The following is a 19,948-nucleotide window of genomic DNA, read 5'->3' as shown; positions in this document are numbered from 1 at the left end:
TTCAACCCAGGTTCCCAAACGCTTCTCTGCAAATCACGAAATCTAGAACGGGCATTGCGAGACAGGAGGACGTGTCTGGCAGGTAGCCTCCCAGTCTTAAATGCCGCCCGATCCCCACCCCGCTGAGGCCACTAGCAACCTCCTCTAAAGTTGGAGAGGCGGTAACCGAGGCACTCCCCCTGCTGCCGCCCGCTGTTTCCAAGGGGCTCAGAAACCAGTTTGTTTCCTCCGGGTGGTGTGTACCTGTCTCACGGGGCGTTGCCCGAGACAGGACCGAATCAAACCTGAGTGATCGGCCAAAGGCTGGGGTCAGGTGTGAGCTGCTCGTTAGACAGACTAGGTTTATTTTTCGGGATGTCATTTTCGAAATGCGGAATGATGCCTCTGACTCATTAAGTCTCGTAGGAAGACTGCTACACCTAGACTTTTGCTTATAGATCATCACCGTTATTCCTACCAACGTCCTGTGTCATTGAGGTGAGTTGCACTTGGGGGAAGCAATGATATGCAAAATGGCAAATCATATTGGAAAAGAGGAGAACTTGCTTAGACTTGCTTCTGTAGAGATTGCATGGATACCTTGAGTGCACGGAAAAATAATATCCTTATCGCACTAGAATGTTAATTTTCCAAGGAACAATATGTATTACAAAGCAAACATCGGACATTATTTGAAAAGCTATTAAAATAATAGAAATCTTGGTATGCATAAGCAGTCATTTGCAGGCTTAAATGTTGCCTCCGATCTTAAATTACACATAAATTTAATCAGAAAATGAGTAGCAACTGGTTAGCCTATAATCTCATATTTCAGTTTCCATAATTTGAAATAATTTCTATATATAAGGCATTAAAAGTTATTTCAGAGTTCCTCATAACTCTTTTTATATGCAGGCCTAATTTTTACTGTAATGTAAGATCCACCCCTAAGAGGCAGAAAAAATTTTATTACCATTCTAAGTTACATTAGAAATACTTATGAAGTATTAAAACTAATATCCAATATATACTAATATTAGCCGTTTCTTATGATGCAGCAGTCTTGTAGAGATGATGGAGGGAAGCCAAATATGGAGAGAAGTAGTCCTTTGTTTCTACTTTAGATTTGTTTGGAGTGAGAGGATCCACAGATCTTCATTTAAAATTGCCCATTGTTCTAGGTGAAAGGGTAGGAGGCTATTTTGTGGGAAAACAGGTTTTTGCCCAGTAAAAGTCACCATTAGTTTACTGAGGGTCATGGAACTTGGCCATAGGAGTTCTTTTGGGGTCATTTAAATAATACATTAACATTGAATTCCAAGTAAATTTTACTCTGTCTTATCTTCTACCATCTAAGTCATGATCATGACACCATTTCATGTATATAAATTATTTACATTTGGCAGTTCCCACTAGGGAAGCTGTTAATTGTTGCCTGAATAGAGTTACCGAGAAAAAAACAAATATTTTGGAAAAAAATGTCTAGTAAGAATCCCAGAAATATAGTAGTTGCTTTCCTTTCTGAGAAGATAAATTGGCCCTCTCCCATAATTCCAAATGGTATTTATTATTTTGGCAGAACTATATGTAAGGATTGTAACTGCAGACAGTACCATAAAGACTTCTTGAAATCTGCTGACATTCCTTTACCAATGTTTCCCCTTAGCAGAACTTGTTCATCATATAGCAGAAGAGATTTAATGTTCGAGGTCAGTGGGGATAAAGTTTTTCATTTTATATACTTTGACATTTTTCATATTTGGTGCACAAAATTTTCTTATGCCAAACATTGCTTATTTGTGGCTTAAAGAAATTCTTAGTAAAATGTGAGGAAATGTGTCTGATTTGACTATAGCCAAGATTATATATATATATATATATATATATATATATATATATTTTTTTTTTTTTGGCACATAGTTGACATACTTTGAAAAGAGAGTGATGCCATACAGAAAAACTTTGAATGTCAGGATTAGGAGTTTGGAGATAGGGAACTGTTCAAGGATTTTAACCAGAGAAATTGACTTAGCATTTTTCCTACTTATATCAGTATTTATTATTTTTAAATTTAAATTAATTTATTGTTTTGAACAGATAATACATTCATATAGTTTAAAATTGGAAGGTATTAAGAAATTGAAAAATCTTCTCTACACAGTTCTCTTCCTTGAAGGCAGTCAGTATTATCAGTTTATTTTCTATCCTTTCAGAGATATTACTTACTTAAACAAGCAATTATGTGTATGTGTATACATGTAAGGGTCATGTATATTTATACACACATATAAGTAAATGAACATATAAATATCCATATATTTCCTTTTAATATGCAGAGGGGAGTATGACGTATTTATTATTCTGGTACTTAGAAATTAATCCATATCAATATAAATGTTTCTTTCTCTTTGACTTGATTGATAGATGCTTAAGTTTTGCCATTTCAGATGGTGCTACAGAGGATATCTTTGTACATGTCTCATTTTAATATATCTGAAAATATAGGGTAAATTCCTAGAGAATTGATGCATTAAAGTGTCTGAACATTTACAATTTTGGTAGATAATGCCGAATTAATATGCCTTAGTATTTGTATCAGTTTGTATTCTCACCATATTCTGTTTTCTTTTTTTTTTTAATAATTTATTTGTTTGTTTATTTTATCTTTAGAGAGAGGGGAAAGGAGAAGGAGAGGGAGAGAAACATCACTGTGTGGTTGCCTCTCACTTGTGCCCCCAACTGGGGACCTGACATGCAACCTAGTAATGTGCCCTGACTGGGAATCAAACCAGCGACACTTAGCTCGCAGGCTGATGCTCAATCCACTGAGCCACAACAGCCAGGACTCATATTCTGTTTTCTTATATTTTCCTCCAACACAGTACAGTAACAAGCTTTCTGCATTTTTCCATTCCGATGGCTAAAAAATGCTATCTCTTGTACTTTTTTTCTTTTATTGTGGTAAAATATACATAACATAACATCTTTTGTACTTTTAAATTGTATTTTTCTTTATGTGAGATTGCATACTTTTGAACATTTTAACATCAATTATATTCCTTTTTGCTGTTAGCTTTTAACTTCACATTCTTTGTCCATTTTTCTGTTGGATTTTTTCCTACAAACATATAGGAGCTTTTTATTTATTATAAAAATGAGCCCTTGGTGATACGATCTAAGATACATATTTTCTTCTTGTCTTTTGACTTAAACTAGTTTTTGCTATGCAAGATTTTTATGTAGTCATATTAATCCTTTTATTATAGCTTTCTGATGTGTCTTGATATCAAGAAGAACAAGTCTCCCTTCATTGGTCCTTTTTTTTTTTTTTTTTTTTTTCAGTATTTCTCTGGCTATTCTTGCTTTTTTCACATTAACTTGAGAATCAGCTTGGCTTCTCTCTCACACCCTTAAAGCTTTTGTTTTTATGAAGGCAGCATTACATTTAGAGATTAAGGATTAAAGTCTTTCTGATACCGTATCTTCCTATTCATCCATCCATCTACGTTTTCTTTCTCTTTCATTCTTGTATGTATGTTTTTGTTTTTTCCTTATTTTTTCTCTCTGTTCTTTTGGTGAATCTTTTTATTGGGTCATTTTCCAGGGGACTAATCATCTCTGCTGTAAAACCCAGTGCAATGGGTTCTTAATTTCAGATATTTTAATTCTAGGATGTTTATTTAATTTTTAAAATAAATTTTAGTTCTTTGTTGAAATTCCCCACCTTTGAAATCTTAAAAAAACAACAACTCCATCTTTAAAAAATCACTTTTCTTCCTCCTTTTCTCTTATTTTCTTTAACATATAAATCATGGTTATTAAAACTGATAATTCTATATTTGAGTTATTTGTGAGCCTATTTCTACTGTGTTAGTTTCTTTTCGTTTTTGTTCTCTGGTTCTCTCTCTGTTTCTCTCTCTCTCTCTCTCTCTCTCTCTCTCTCTCTCTCTCTCTCTTTCTCTCTCTCTCTTTTAACATGCCTCGTAATTGATTGGATGCTAGAAGTTGTGAATGAAAAGTCCTAGAGTTTTTGGAACAATTATTTTCCAAAAATTGTTATGTTTTGTACTTGGCAGGCTGATGGAGTATCAACTGATAACCTTGATCCTGTCAAGGATTGGTTTTAGGCTTTGTTAGGACTAGCCTGTTTTATTCTTTCTCTTTTAGGAATGGGCTAACTGACAGAAGAGGAATTTATGAGCAGATTTTTAGATTCCTTGTGTTCTTCTCCCTCCTCTCCAGGATTTTGGCAGCCCTAAACTCTGACCTCTCTCTCCTCAGCCCATTAAGACTGCTGCTTTCTACTTAAGTTCCATTCTGCTATGCCACAGTTTGGAAAATGTCTTCAGGGAAAAGACTGGGGTAAATGTGGAACTCACTAGTATGTTCCTACCTTTCAATGATTACAGCCACTTAATTCCTATCTGTTGTTTTTTATATTTTACTCAGTGTTTATTATTGTTTTAGGAGCTACACCATCATGGTCGGAATGGAGTCTCACCATTTACTATGTAGTCTTTCACTCAGTCTCCCAGATTGTACAGGCATGCCTCAGAGATATTGTGGGTTTGATTCCAGACACCTGCAGTTTTCTTTTTTTTTTTGCTGGTGAGAGGTCTTGCCTGCATTTTGTAAAAAATGCAACATCTGTTAATCACAATAAAATAAAACACAATCGAATGAGGTATGCTTGTAAACATGGCATTTCCATTCTCAGCTGTGTCAGGAATCCCCAGTCTGGAGAAACCTCTAGTCTTCTGCCAGGCTGAGAGAGGGGTAATCACCTGATCAGGAGAGGCGGATGTGGCACACTGTGTCTAACTGCTTCTTACACAGTCACCCCATCTTGTTTTAGTCCTAATATTACCCCAACTCTCAGAGGCACCTGGTGCTTCCAATTATTGAGCTATAGTAGGAGTCGATTTATTTCCCACTGCTGGCGTGGAATACAGCTTTCTTTAGTCTCCCAAGTCAGTTGCTGCTTGTTTTTGTATTTGTCAGCTGGCAGAATTTTGTTGCTATTGCTTTCTTTCCTGTTCTGCCTTTTTCTTTTTGTTTTTTTTTGTTTTTAAATCCCTTCAAAGTTGTGTTAGATTTGAGGAAGAAGTGGCGGTAAATATATATGTTCACTTGCTATAGTTAACTGTTAGTTGCAGTTTATTTCTTGACTTTTTAAAGATTTAGGCTAAAGTAAGTACTCTTGTGGCTTTTCATTTTTCTGAAGGAAAGACTTTGGCTGTATCTCTGTTAATTCTTAATCTTTGTAGCTAATAGTAAAATGATAATGTTAGAGCTTTCTATTTTCTGACCCACTTAGCTCTTTTATTTCCTTCTTCTTGAGTCACAGCCTATTAGAGTTGGTAGGACCCTTAAGATAGCATTATATTTAAATCTTTAGTGTTTTTAGACAAAGTATCTAAGGCTTGGAGAAGTTAAGTGGTTTGCTTTTGGTTACATAACTTTTATTTTCTGAATCCATTGCTTTATTATATCACATAACTCTTTGGAAAGCTCAAGTATCAAAAATGTCTTTGATTTCATGCTTTGAATATCTTCGATATCAGATATGTATTACGGAGATTAAATTGATATAATGGTTAGAGACCTTAAGAATACTGTCAAATTGGTATTGTGATTTTCATCTGATGTTGGAAGCTGAAGCGTAGAAAGGGCAAATGTTTATTTCTGATTTGAGTTTATTACAGTAATGAAATTAGAACAGGATTTTTGTCTTTCTTCGGTTACATGTTGTAACGATTTTGGATATGTAACCCTATAATACATTTTATCTTTTATTTCATTTGGTTTGAAAGTCTTCCAGGAGTATAATTCAGCTGAGAAGTCTCACAACTAGGAAATAAGTACCTTAATTAAATATGTTGTAAGACTCTGAAAGTAATCTTTCGTGTTTTCTCTTTTGCTTTCTCTAGTGTACTATTACATTAGTCTGGTGTGGACTCTGCAGAAAAGGAGGGGTTGTCAGTTGCTCTGAAACTCTCAACTACGTCTTTCGTTGTTCATAAAGGTGTCTGCACTTGACATTATTTGATGACAATCAGAGTCATCATTCTCCACCAGGGGCAGTAGATTCTATCCAACTGAGTTGTCAGAACCACAATGCTCAATAAAGATGCTGAAAGCATCAGAATACAATACTAGAAACTCTTAGAACTTCCATCTTGTTACTGTGGTCCTTTGAAAGGAACTGGCAACTAAATTTTGAGGCAGGGCCAAATTGACTAATTTAATTTTTCTTTCTTGGCAAAAGTTACAAAATAATGATGGCTGTGAAATAATCTCATTATGTGGTTATTATTTTATGTAATTTGACTTATAAAATTTAGTTTTCTAAGATGAGTTTATCTTGACTTTTTTTCTAAATAGAATAGTAATATAATATACTTTCATGTCCTCAAGAAATCATTAAATTCTGGCTGGTGCCCAGATAGCCATTATATTGTGCTATTTGATCATGGTTAGATTGAAAGTGTTCGAAATGACTTTTCTACTTTAACTTACTGATAATGTTGTAGTGCTATTGTAATAGTTAATTTATTGTTTCTCTTAAAGTTGCTAAAAGCCTTGTCATTTTCTTACAGAAAATTTGTAATGGAAAATGGTTATAATGTTTCCTTTTTTTTAAAGCATATTTTATTGATTATGTTGTTATAATAGTTTCAATTTTTCTCCCCTTTGCTCCCCTCTGCCCAGTACCCCCCTTCCCTCCAGCAATCCCACCCACCTTAGTTCATGTCCATGGGTCATGCATATAAGTTCTTTGGCTTCACCCTTTTCTGTATTATTCTTAACTTCCCCCTGTCTGTTTTGTACCAACCGATTATGCTTCTTAATCCCTGCACCATTTCCCCACTTCTTCCCCTCCCCCCTCCCAGCTGATAACCCTCCAGACGATCCCCATATCTATGATTCTGTTCCTATTCTGGTTTGCTTGGTTGGATTTTCTTTTTATTTTTTAGATTCAGTTGTTGATAGTTGTGAATTTGCTGTCAGGTTATAATGTTTTCTAAGGTAGAAGAAAGCTCTTCCCACAAAATTTTATAAGGAATAATTATCCCATTGATTTTACAACAGGCTGGATTCTGGCCTTTAGTGTTATAGACCCAGAATATGAATGTTGTCATTTAAGGAAGTTGGATCATTTTTTAGAGGCAAAACAAAATTAAACAAATTTTAGTGTTGATAGGTGAAATGAAAAAATGGATTTTGTTCATTTACAATGAAAAATATGGTAAACTGTCATAGAAATTTTAATATAGTCTTCACAACAAGCCCATTTTCTCCTACAAGAGAATCATACATAGAAAGCCTGCTTGCTCTGAGTGGAAACAGAAGAGAGCAAATTAGGTGAAGTAAATACTTATTAGTTTTAGATTAACATAGTGAATTCATTTATCTCTACAGTAATTATCACCTTGCCAGTAGGCAGTGCTAATGATTGTTTTTGTGATTCATTCTTTCTCTCTCCTTCTCCTTTCCTCTCTCCTCCCTTTCACTTTTTAAAGCTTTTACTATCCAGCATATTTGGCTTCTGTCCCCCACTAGTCTCCTGAAATTACTGTTGCTAAAGCTACTAATGACCTTAATCAAATACCTTGGTATGGTAAGGGTCTAATTATACCAAAGGCAGAAATATAAAGAAAAGATTGAAAAATTTATTTGTATCTTACTTTTGTATTTAAATAAAATTGAAAAGCAAATAGCACATGTAAGGCAAAAATAATTTGTGACAGAGAAGGGCTCACATGTTCATTAAAGGAACTTTTACAAATCAATTTTTAAAAGGCTGTCTTAGTAGAAAATGGACAAAGAACATGAATGAAGAATTCAAAAGATCAGAAATACAAATAAATGTTCAATAAACAGATGCATTTTTCAAATTCACTGGTATGCAAAATAAATTCAACTAAAAATGAGACACCATTTTCCCCATCAAACGTAATAAATAACAAAAGCAACTGATAGTGACACTGTGCTCATTATATGCCAGCACTGTTCTTAGTACATTGCTGAATTTAACCTTCCCAACAATTCTGTAAGTACATACTGTTTTTATCCACATATCACAGATGAACAAACTGAGGCACATGAAGATGAGTAACTTGTCCAAGGTCACATAACAAGTAAGTAATAAAGCCAGGATTTAAGCTCAGGTTCTCTGACTCCAAGGTTTCATTGCTCTTTAACTACTATGCTTTATTGCCTCTCAAAGATTTTAGAAAAGAATAACCAGTGTTGATAAAGTACCTAGGAGTAGGCATTTTTATACACTGCTGGTTAGGACATAAATTATTAGACATTTCCATACGACAATTAACCAATATATTCTCGCTCTTTTTTTTTTTTTAATCCTTACTCAAGTATATGTTGATTGATTTTAGAGAGAGAGGAAGAGTGGGACATCAATGTGAGAGAGAAACATCAATTGGTTACCTCCTGTAACAGGACTAGGGAATCTTTTGGTGTACGGCGCAATGCTCCAACCAGCTGAGCCATCCAGTCAGGGTTGCAATATGTTTGAAAACTAACATATTCATATTCTTTGGGCTAGGAATTTATCCTAAGGAATTTTTATATTAAGTATGTAAAAATGTACATATAGAAATTTTATCTGAAGTTTTTTTAGACTAGCAAATGTAAATAATTTAAATGTCTAATAGGGGATTAGTTAAATAACTTTGGGAGATAGTCTTACTAAGTTTTCATTCTTATTAGAGATAATAAAGTAGTGCTGCTAATTAATTAATACGAGAAAAAGTTTTCTCCTCTCTACATATACGTTAAGTATATACAGTATTTGACTTTACAAAGCATTCTTAATAAAATTGAAATGTCACAGTTTTTCTCTCTTTAGCTATAATTAGGTTGCATGAGTAAAACTGAGATAAAGTTTTTTTAACCTGCAATAAATATTTAAAATATTCTTTTTAAGTAAACAAATGATAAAGGAATTATATTTTAAATAAAACATTATAATTGTTACAGAAGACATGCTTAGCTCTGTTAATTATTACTTTTGTGTATGTCTAGCTCATACCAGTTACGATGCCTTAGAAAAAGAACCATGGAGAAGTATGATAGACTACAGAAGATTGGAGAAGGTTCATTTGGAAAAGCCATTCTTGTTAAATCTACAGAAGATGGCAGACAGTATGTTATCAAGGAAATTAATATCTCAAGAGTAAGTATACAAGTATTTTTCATTTGGTTATTTAAGTTACAAAAGTGCTCATTGTTAGAGATTTAAAAAATATATGGCAATGTATAACCTCAGGTGGAAGACTGCCATCATCCCAGGGAAAGCCCCTATTTCAGAATAGTCTATATATCCTTTCAGATTATTTTCTGTGATATGTGCTTGTGTTTATATGTCAACTTGATCTAGTTTGAACTTCTTAAAATGTTTTTACTTGTTGATTCAGCTCAGTCTTTTAACTTCTGTGTTTTGTTATTTGGTCCGTGCTTTATTGTTATCATTATTTTTTTAACCACTCTCTTATTGATAGACTTTTAGGTTGTGTAGTGATGTTTAATTTGATATTTTCTTTTTTCCTCCCATTTAAGATGTCCAATAAAGAAAGGGAAGAATCAAGGAGAGAAGTTGCAGTGTTGGCGAACATGAAGCATCCAAATATTGTCCAGTATAGAGAATCATTTGAAGGTCAGATAAATTTCTCAAGAGAGTTCTAAAAGCTCCTAAGCCATGTGATGACTTTGAGATACTTTTTCTATAAGGAATCTTTTTGTGAATGTGCTCATAGGAAGAAAAGTATATAATTTTTGCTTCAATATATATGCATATGAGTATCAGCTTGATTCTAGGAGAATACACCACACCATTCTTGTGTAGTTAAATACTATGATTTCTTAAAAAGAAGCAATGGGGTAAGTGCAAGAATTTGGACAAAGCAGAAACAGTAATTTATGTCTTTTTAAGTGCTACCAGTACTGCTACTGAGAAAATGTTCTGATCTTTAGAAAGTGTTCTACTTATTAGTGTCCTCCTGCATACTTACCTCATTGTTGTAATATTGAGATATGTTGAAACTGTCCTCAGGTTCTTAAAATGTCATAGCTGTATTGCTGTTTTGGAAGTATATGCCATTATTTTTGTTAATGCAGGAACTAAGATAAGGCAAAGTTTCTCTAAAGGCAGGTCAAGGTGGCTTACTGAAATCTGATTGATGTCATTCCCATTATTATCATAAGTCGCTATAAATTATAAAACAGCAATATAATCTGGACTGAAAGGAGAAGATAGTTATATGACTGTTTCAAGCTCGCATCATATACCAGTTGCAGAGTCTGAATTAGAACTGAAGTATCCTTGCTCCCAGATAAACTTGGTATCTAGTAAAATAGAACATGCTTTAAAAGAATATGGATCATTTAACACTTTAAGTCATAAAGTATTCATATTATTTATTTATCTTATTATGGCCTTGAAATGAGGATGTATGCCTTGTGTGAAGGAATGCAACATTAACCATCGTTCCTTTCTAGGACATTTTAAAATTTATCTTTATCTGTCTTTAATTTTCTTTACATATCTTTCCCCCAGTATCTGTTGTTAAGTTCTTTTTAATCACCAAGATCTTAATATTTAAAGTTAAAAGAATTGAAAGTATATTAAGAAATACTCCAACAGATGTTTTGTATTTATGTGAATGCTTCGCATAGAAACATCTAAATAATTCATAAGATGTAGCACATTCTTTAAATAAAGTTTTATTATTGCTGCTATTCAATTTTAAAGGAATATGTGTCATGGTAAACATATCAGAAAGGTACAGACATGTATGAACCCTAAGTTCTCTGTTCCTCCCTCTCCACCCTCATTCCTTTGGGTTAGCATTGTTAATAAATCAGTGTTATGCTTTACTGTATTTTCTGTGCCTACATAGTACAAACATACACATATAACTTTTAATGTTTAAAGACAAGTGTGATTCTATGGATATGTTTCTGCACCTTGTTTTTTTCACTTTATAGCTTACGGATATCTTTCTATGTCATATATTGATGCACCTCATTCTTTACAGCTTTTGTGTAATAACTACAGTGTATCCCATTGCATACATTTTAGGGCTCTATCATAATTTGTTCTTAAACTTAGGTTGTTTTTAGGTATTTTCACATTAAATAAAAGTTTTTATTGTATTTTTTTCATTACCATTTAGTCCCCTTATGCTCCCCTTCCCCCGCAATCATCCCACTGCTGTCCATGTCTGTGAGTCCTTTTTCCTTTTTGCTCAGTCCCTCCACCCCCAACCTCCGCCCCCCCCCCCCCCACCTGTCATCCTGCTCTCCATCTGTGAGTCTGTCTCGATTTTCCTTGTTAGTTCAGTTTGTTCTTTAGATTCCACATATGAGTGAGATCATATGGTATTTGTCTTTCTCTGACTGGCTTATTTCACTTCTTTTTTGTTTTACATTTTTTATTAAATTTATTGGGGTGACACTGGTTAATAAAATTCTATATGTTTCAAGTGTACAATTCGATGATATGTCATCTGTACATTGCATTGTGTGTTTACCACCCAGAGTCAAGTCTTTCTTCAGCAACAATATGTTTGACCTCCTTTACTACCTCCCCCAACCTCCCTTTCTCTCTGATAACCACCATACTGTTTTCTTTCTGTATTCTTTTTTCATTGATTTTAGAGTGAGAGGAAGAGAGAGAGAGAGAGAGAGAGAGAGAGAGAGAGAGAGAGAGAGAGGCATTGATGTGAAAGAGAAACATTGATTGGTTACATGCCCCAACTGGGGTTATAACAGCTTCTTAATTAGCTCAGTCATATAGGTTCCCTATTAATGACACATTAGAAGTTGTATATCAGAAGGGAATATTAGCACTACAAGTAATAATACCACCAAAAGAAGCAAGAAATTAATACTGCTAGAAATAAGGCCATAAGCACACAGGATAGTGAGAGGCGTGAAAAGTGGGACAACTTATTTGAGTTGCAGTAGCTTCTCTAGTAAGTCGTCGGCAGCCGTCCGTCTCGAGAGACGATGGTGTAGCTTCTTAAGAGTCTATCTGCACCGCCGAGAATGGCTGTGCAGTCCGACTCGGGAGTGACACGGTATCTGTCTCCTCCCGTGTTGAATCGACATCTTGCGATGACGCTGGAGTGTCCTCTCCAGTGAAGCTGAAGCTACAGAGCCTGGGCAGGGTGATATGGAGGGTCTGCTGTTGCCCATGCAGCAGACCCCCCTCTCTTCGCAGCTGAAGGATCCAAGGGAAAGACGGAGTCAATACAGCTTGGCTTCAGGTGCGCTGCAGGAGTAGCCGGTGTTGACTACAACGTCAAACCGCCTTAGGGACTCCGGCTCCGGATTTTCTGTTGGGGTTTACTCCCTTAGCCTTTCCCCTGAAGAGGTATGCCGCAAGGCAGCGGAGGTTTTTTGGAGTCAGAGTTTTCCTTCTCTGATGTGCCCTGACTGGAAGATCGAACCAGCGACACTTAGCTCGCAGGCCGACACTCAATCCACTGAGCCAAACCAGCCAGGGTTTCTAGTAAGTAGTAGTTTGGTAAATGTTAGAATTGATGTCAGACATTTTTCCTTTCTTGGAAGGAAGTATAGTTTTATCTTTATGTAAGAATAAGGATGGAGAGAAGGATTAAGAAGTGTTTACCCATGGGGAGAGTCATGAAAGTATTTATAATATTAAAATATGTATTTTTAACATACCTCATTTTCAACTTAAAATGGGTTTTTTGGGATGTAGCCCATGGTGAGTCAGGGAATATCTGTATATCTGTCTACATATTGTCTGTATTCCAGAGATGTTTGGGTCAATGTGAACACCACTATCCGGTAAGATGGTGTATCCTTGGTAGTAAAAATCATTAATGATGGAGTTATTAACCCAACTTATTGTATAATCTGTGTGACCAGTATACCTTGACTTTGCACTTTAATTCTTTCAAGTATGCTTCTGTTTTTGGTTTAACGGAACACAATTAATTAATTACTGCTTTTTAGTACACCTTTTAGTACCTTTAATTTATCTATGCTTTTGATACACATGTTAAAAAATGGAATGTAATGTTTATATTTTGTAGAAAATGGCTCTCTCTACATAGTAATGGATTACTGTGAAGGAGGGGATCTTTTTAAACGAATAAATGCTCAGAAAGGCATTTTATTTCAAGAGGACCAGGTGAGTTAGCATGTAGGACATTGACTCTTACTCCATAATGTTATTCAGAAGTAATTAAAAGTTTCTTTATAGGTATATTTACTTATAACTACAAATGCTGATTGTAATTACTAAGTTCAGTATCATATTTTAATATCTTAGTCACATTTCTGTTCTAATTAGTTGCCATCTCAGTTCAGTTCCCCATCTCATTTCCTGTCTATATATTGTTTTATGTATAATATACAGGGTGGAGCAAAAGCAGGTTTGTGAATATGAAAAGGATCCTAAAAATTTCTAGTCTTTAGTAATTATCTATTGAACTAAACTGGGTGGCTTGCCTTTTTTAAGACAACTAATTTTAAAAATTAATATTAGGTTATTTTAATGTAATACTTATTCTTTTACAATTACTGAAGAGGTAATAGTAAAAAGAAAAGCTTATTACTTACCTTTCATTCTGTTTTCTGAAAAATTTTTTCCCTTAAGCACTGTTACCTGATTGGTAGCTATCCTTCTATATTTCCTCCCTTTATTCTTTCTTTCCTTCTTACACACACCACACACTCATTCACAGTTATATAGAGTTCAGATATGTAATACACATAAACATATACTTTAAAACATAGGAGTATGCTGTGCATACTATTCTGCAACTTTCTTTTTTTCACTTAACAGTGTACAGAGAACTACATTCTTTTCAGTGGCTGCATAGTATTTTAAGTACAGGGGTATCACAATATATTGAGCCAGGCCCTTTGATGGACATTTAGGTTGTTCGTTTTTTTTCTCTCTGACACACAGTGCTGGGGTAAATATCCTTGTACACACTCTTTTGTATTTGTGATATTGTATCTGTAGGATAAGTTCGAAATTACAATTTTTTCTTTCAAATGGTATATGAATTTAAAATTTTTGCATACTTTGCAAAATGACCGTAATTAACTTTCCCACAAATATGGTATGCAAAGTCCTCTTTCCCCACATTCTGATCACCGTTGTGTACTATTTCCTTTTTGTCAAGTTCAGATGGTATTTTTTAATCTTTATTTTATAATTTAGAGGGAGGTTAATATTTTGTGTACATGTTTCTTGGTGTTTTTTCCCTCTGCCATTTGCCTTCCAATATTTTGTCCACTTCTTGTTTTGGCTGCCAGTATTTTTCTCAGTGATTTGGAAGAACTTGTACATATTAGAGAATTAATGGTCTATTGATTATGTTGCTGATATTTTCTCATAAAATTATGAAGCTTGATTATGTATTTTGTCATGCACATGCATTAAATTTTATAGTGTCAGCTTCCTCATTCTTGTTTCTTGTGACTTGAGCATTTGTGTCATGTTTTGAAAGTCCTGATTTAATCAAAGATTATAAAAAGTTAACTTACGTTTTCTTTCATTATTGCATATAATTTTGTGTTTCAAAATGCCAACTACTTGGAATTATTTTTGTATGGTCTGAAGAATAAATTAAGCCTTTTACTTTCAAGTGGCCAATTCCAAAATGTGCTTATACATAATAAATGTGGGGAGAGAAAAAAGGAAGAACTGTTGTCCAAGTTTCCAGCCTGATTTTATCCTCTCATGATTTTTATTCATGTAAAATAAAAAAAGCATTATAGAAAAAAAAGGATATACTTTAAAGACAGTCACCCATTATCATAAAATATAAATTATTTCTACTTTTTACTTCTCTCTAGAAATTTCTTTTCATTTTCAGATTTATAAGAGATGCCTCAGTAGCAGTCTCTTAGTAAAATGAGTATGTGCCAGCCCTGGCTGGTGTGGCTTAGTGGATTGAACACCAGCCTGTGAATCAAAGGGTTGATTGTTTGATTCCCGATCAAGGCACATGCTTGGGTTGCGGGACAGGTCCCCAATTGGGGGTGTGTGAGAGGCAACCACACATTGATGTTTCTCTCCCTGTCTTTCTTCCTTCCTCTCTCTCTAAAAATAAACAAAATCTTAAAAAAATAACCATTTGTATGTGCCTTGTACATAATATGTCAGTTGACTTGAATATTTATGTAATGTTAGTAACTACAAATTAAAAATAAATTAGAGCCTAAAAATTTATAAAGGATTTTGTTTCCAACTATTCCTGAGTCCTTTTAGTGGTCAAGGAAAGAGTACTGTGAAATGTAGATTTTAAAAGAAATAACAAGTCTCATTTCCCCCTCTAGATTTTGGACTGGTTTGTACAGATATGTTTAGCCCTGAAACATGTACATGATAGAAAAATTCTTCATCGAGACATAAAATCACAGGTATGTTTATTCTGTTACCAATATCTTCTGAATGGATATGAACATGGAACCAGCATTGTCTTGGGCCAAAATTCTTGAACCCAAGTCAGTCTGCATCAGATTATCTATTTTCTCCCTGCACTCTAATCCTAGAAGTCTTCAACAGCATCTGTATTACATCTCCTGCCTATTTCCTCTTCCTTGATTTACTTTCTCATTCTAACAGAAAAATATACAAAAAAATGGATGGTGGAAGGTTTATTTATTGAGATGACATTTTTCTGTTTTCTTTAACGATAATTTGGATATAAATTTCTAGGTTGGAAATTATTTCTCTACATAATTTTGAAGATATTGCTCATTTGTCTCTCGGCTTCTACTTGTTGTTTAGGAATTTAAAGCCAATATTATTTCTTATCCTTCTTTCTTCTCTCTGGAAGAATTTAGGATATTCTGTCTCCATTATTATGAAATTTCAGTGTTGCTCATTCATGAGACCCAGTTTTTATTCATTATGCTATGTTCTTTTAATCTGAGAAGGTATATTTCCCAGAAAATGTTTTGGAAAGTGTTTTGCTATATTTTTTCAAATATTATTTCTCTGTTACTACCTTCATGGTTGTCTTCTGGATTTTTTTCTAGACATGGCAGAACTTCTTAATCTATTTGTTCAAATATCTTATTTGTTTCATATTTTAACTCTGTCTCTCTGTTGCATTCTAGGTGATTTCCTCAACTCACCTTTTAAATTTTGTATAAACTAGTGCTTAATATAATCTATTTTTTAATAATAATTTTGTTCTCTTCAGGGTTTTAAAAAGGGTTTTTACATACATCTATTCTTATTTCTGATTCGTTCTTCCTTCATAATATCTTGCTTTTTTAAATGGATATTTGGATATTTATCCCTTCATTTATCTCTTTGCAATTTCTTAACATCTTTGGAGTTTTTGTTGGACTGTTGTACAATATTAATTCTATCTGGAGTGAATTTCTGTTCCACTGATTTTTTTGGCTATTTTTCTTTGTATTATATTTCTTTGTATGTATGGTTTTTCCCCACAGCTCGTTCATCTTTGCATAGAGGTTTCATGGTTGCCTCACTTAGGTTCTTTCAGTTCCAGAGTGAGGAGTACTGAGGGAGTTTGCTGCCTGTGTTAAGGCCCAACAAGTATCTGTCTTCTTATCTCACACTTGCACCTTCTTTATAGCTTAAGACCCCTGGCGTGAATAGTGGGAAGAAGAGGAACTGTGTGGAAATTCCATACTCCATTTTTCCTGCCCCCTAATGCCCTGCCACCCAGTCTCATTTTATCCCATTTACTCCATCCCCATCAGCCCCACTTTGTAATATTTTTAGCTGTGATCATGTGCATGATTCAAGTCTCCTGACTGATACAGATGGAATTTTAATTCATGTTGTTCTACAAACTCTTGACCTCACTGTTTGATAGAGTATTGCAGTTCTGTATTTATAAATGTATTGGAGTTCTGTATTTAAAAATTCCAAAATAGTTGGGTAAATGATTGGAAATATAAAAAATTTTTTAAATCTATTTCATAAGGCTTTTATTTTTAATTTATTTTTATTTTTTGGATGGTGCCCAGGGATCTGCACTAATCCAATGAAGATTTATTTCTCTATTTTCCTCTAGAAGTTTTATAGTTGTAATTATTGTATTTAGGTTTAGAGTCCACTTTGAGTTAATATTTGTACACAGTGTGAGAAAGGGGTTTACATTCATTCTCTTGCATGTGGGTATCTAGTTATCTTAGCGTTTTTTTTTTCAGTAACTATGCTATTCACTCAGCTTTTATTGAATACAAGTTCACTCAAAGTAGAACATCAACATGCATTAATAGCCTACTCACACTAACAATCTAAGAGAATTATCTCTCACACACACGCGCATGCACGCATGCATGCACACATGCAGCAATCAATGGGGGATAACAAACCCAAGTCCCATAGTCTCAGTCTGCAGGTCTGGGAGATAGCACGGTGGGCAAGGAGTTGTCAGCGTCTTGCAAAGAAGGATCTCTGGAGCCAGGTGGGCAGCAGGGCAGGCAAAGTCCTCAGACCAGCAGGGCAGAGCCTCTGGCAGCTGAAGCCAAGGGAGATCAGCATGGCATGGAGGGCATGGAGCAGCACTCTGGTGTGTGGAGCTCGGCTGTCTCAGCAGTGGTCTGGAAACTGCCTCAGTTATACCTGGAAAGTGGTGTACTCCTCCCTTCTGGGTCTTTTTGATAAATGTCTTGGCACTCCTGATGCCAAGTGTGGAATTTGTCCAGGAACTATGGATGGTACATGCTGTTCTGATTGATGCCCTTGCTGGCAATAGTAGAATTTCGCCAGGAGTCTATGGGTGGTCTCGCTCTGCAGATATGGCTGTTCTGACCGCATGTGCAGATATCTTAGCTGTGTCTCCTTATCGAGTTATCCTAGCATTTTTTTTAAACTGCATTTTTATCAAAAAAGGTGACTCAGAACTGAACTGTAATGATAATTCTGCTTTTTTTTCTCTCTTATAGAATATATTTTTAACCAAAGATGGGACAATACAACTTGGAGATTTTGGAATTGCTAGAGTTCTTAATAGGTAAAATACCAGTTTTAAACTTTGTTTTGATATGTTTTCATTGAAATATTAATTCATGATGATGTCTTTGTGATAATTTATACCTTTAAGTATCTTAATTAAGCTTCTCCAATAATTCTCATTTTGTCCCAGTACTGTGGAACTGGCTCGAACTTGCATAGGGACCCCATACTACTTGTCACCTGAAATCTGTGAAAACAAACCTTACAATAATAAAAGGTATTTAAGATATTATTACATGTATGTTTTCTTTAAATCATTGTTATACTGTATTTATTAGCCGTAAGAATATTATTCTAAAATTCAATACTATACGTATGTATATACACACGCGCACATTTTCTTTTTTAAATCCTCATTCAAGGATAGCCTTTTATTGATTTGAGAGAGAGAGGAAGGGAGGGCAGAGAGAGAGAGAGAAACATCAGTCAGTTGCCTCCTGTACACACCCCAACCAGGGATTGAATTTGCAGCCGTGGTTCAATGTACTCTGACTTGGAATTGAACCTGCAACTTTTTGGTGTAGAGGACGATACTCCAACCAACTGAGCCACCTGGCCAGGGTCACACATATTTTTTTTAATATATGATAGGGGAATTGTAAAGAAGCTATTTCATTATCATGCTAAAGGAACTATAGAAAAAAATTATGTTATTTAAATTATATTTGGAAATAGACTGCTTTATTTGGTCTTTTTCTTTGTAATAGTAGCCTTCTATTGAATTATAACAGTTAATATTTATTGAAGATTTTCTCTGCACTGGGAACTATTTTGTATGCTTTCTATGGACAGCCATTGTTTTTCTCATGTGGGATAAATGCTTTCATCATTTAGTTATGGTTGGAATTTTAAATTTTAAAGGACTTGTTTTATAGAACACATTTTTGCAAAGCATTTTCATATTGGTATTATTTTCTTTAAATGAAAAGAAAATTAAGTAAACTGATGCTTACAAAAAAATTTTTATTCATGTTTTCTAGTGACATTTGGGCTCTGGGATGTGTCCTTTATGAGATGTGCACGCTGAAACATGCTGTAAGTAGAAGTTTCTGAAATATTTTAAAATTTATGTCAAAAAGTGACTATAATATTTTTAGTTTTTAAAAGTCATATGCATCTTTCAGATCACCTCATTGTACTAGAAATTCTTCTATGTCAGTTTTTAAATTTCTCAACTTCTCTGATGTATAAATTTTACTTTATTTTCCCTTAATATGTATGCATATTTTACATATTGCATGTTATATATTTATTGTAATACATATTTTATACTTTTTTTTCTAGAAAACTGTTTTGGGAGACAAGTAAATTTGCCATCTTTTTAATGTTAAATTCATATATGAATTTGATATTTTAGCTGAAGAAATTTTATTAGTTTATTTTAGCAATTATTATCAAAACACATAAATTATTTGAGTTTGGAATTGAAATTATCTAAGGAACATTTTCCAACATATTTTTTAAGAGATTTTATCATTGAACAACTCTTTTTAATTAAGAGGTCTTAAAATTTTCACTTTGAGATTCTTTTGAGATGCTACATACCTCACCAAAAAGGGGAAGTTCTTGTCCTTAATAGGTTGATTTTTAATCACTTTCCATTTCAGAGTTTGCTCTTTAAAAAGTCTTCTTCCAGTGATTAAACAATAGTGTATTTTCATTATAGAAAACTTAATACATAAAAATGTAAAGGAGTGAGTAAATATCAAAAGCAATGTTTTCAAACAGTAATGACTACTTGTAATATTTTTCATTTCCTTCTAGGCTTTATTCTAGAATAATTTATAAAATGAGTTTTGTTCTGTTTTGTTTTGCCCCTCAGAAGTTTGATTACATTTGAATAGGCAGTTTTATAGCCTGTTTTTTATTGCATAATGTTATTTGAGCAGTATTTTTCATTATTGTGTGTTTTTTCTTAATGTTTGAGTACTCTTCTGTATTGCTTTAGATTTTATT

General features: G+C 34.1%; 1 protein-coding gene across 3 annotated transcripts in view; it reads left to right on the top strand.

The window, feature by feature from the left end:
• Positions 1-19,948, top strand: part of NEK1 (NIMA related kinase 1) — a 113,045-nt gene continuing 93,097 nt past the window's right edge. For all 3 annotated transcript variants that reach the window (XM_090288859.1, XM_090288858.1, XM_090288857.1), the window contains exons 1-8: positions 1-477; positions 9,028-9,178; positions 9,562-9,658; positions 13,068-13,165; positions 15,328-15,411; positions 17,923-17,990; positions 18,123-18,209; positions 18,973-19,027. In XM_090288859.1, coding sequence (XP_090144985.1) covers positions 9,062-9,178; positions 9,562-9,658; positions 13,068-13,165; positions 15,328-15,411; positions 17,923-17,990; positions 18,123-18,209; positions 18,973-19,027 — 606 coding nt within the window. In that variant the 5' untranslated portion in view covers positions 1-477; positions 9,028-9,061. The remainder of the gene's footprint in view (positions 478-9,027; positions 9,179-9,561; positions 9,659-13,067; positions 13,166-15,327; positions 15,412-17,922; positions 17,991-18,122; positions 18,210-18,972; positions 19,028-19,948) is intronic.

Source organism: Furipterus horrens, unplaced genomic scaffold, assembly GCF_987537825.1.
Source record: "Furipterus horrens unplaced genomic scaffold, mFurHor1.1.pri manual_scaffold_10, whole genome shotgun sequence".
Taxonomy (NCBI): domain Eukaryota; kingdom Metazoa; phylum Chordata; class Mammalia; order Chiroptera; family Furipteridae; genus Furipterus; species Furipterus horrens.
This window is presented reverse-complemented; position numbering and strand designations above follow the sequence as displayed.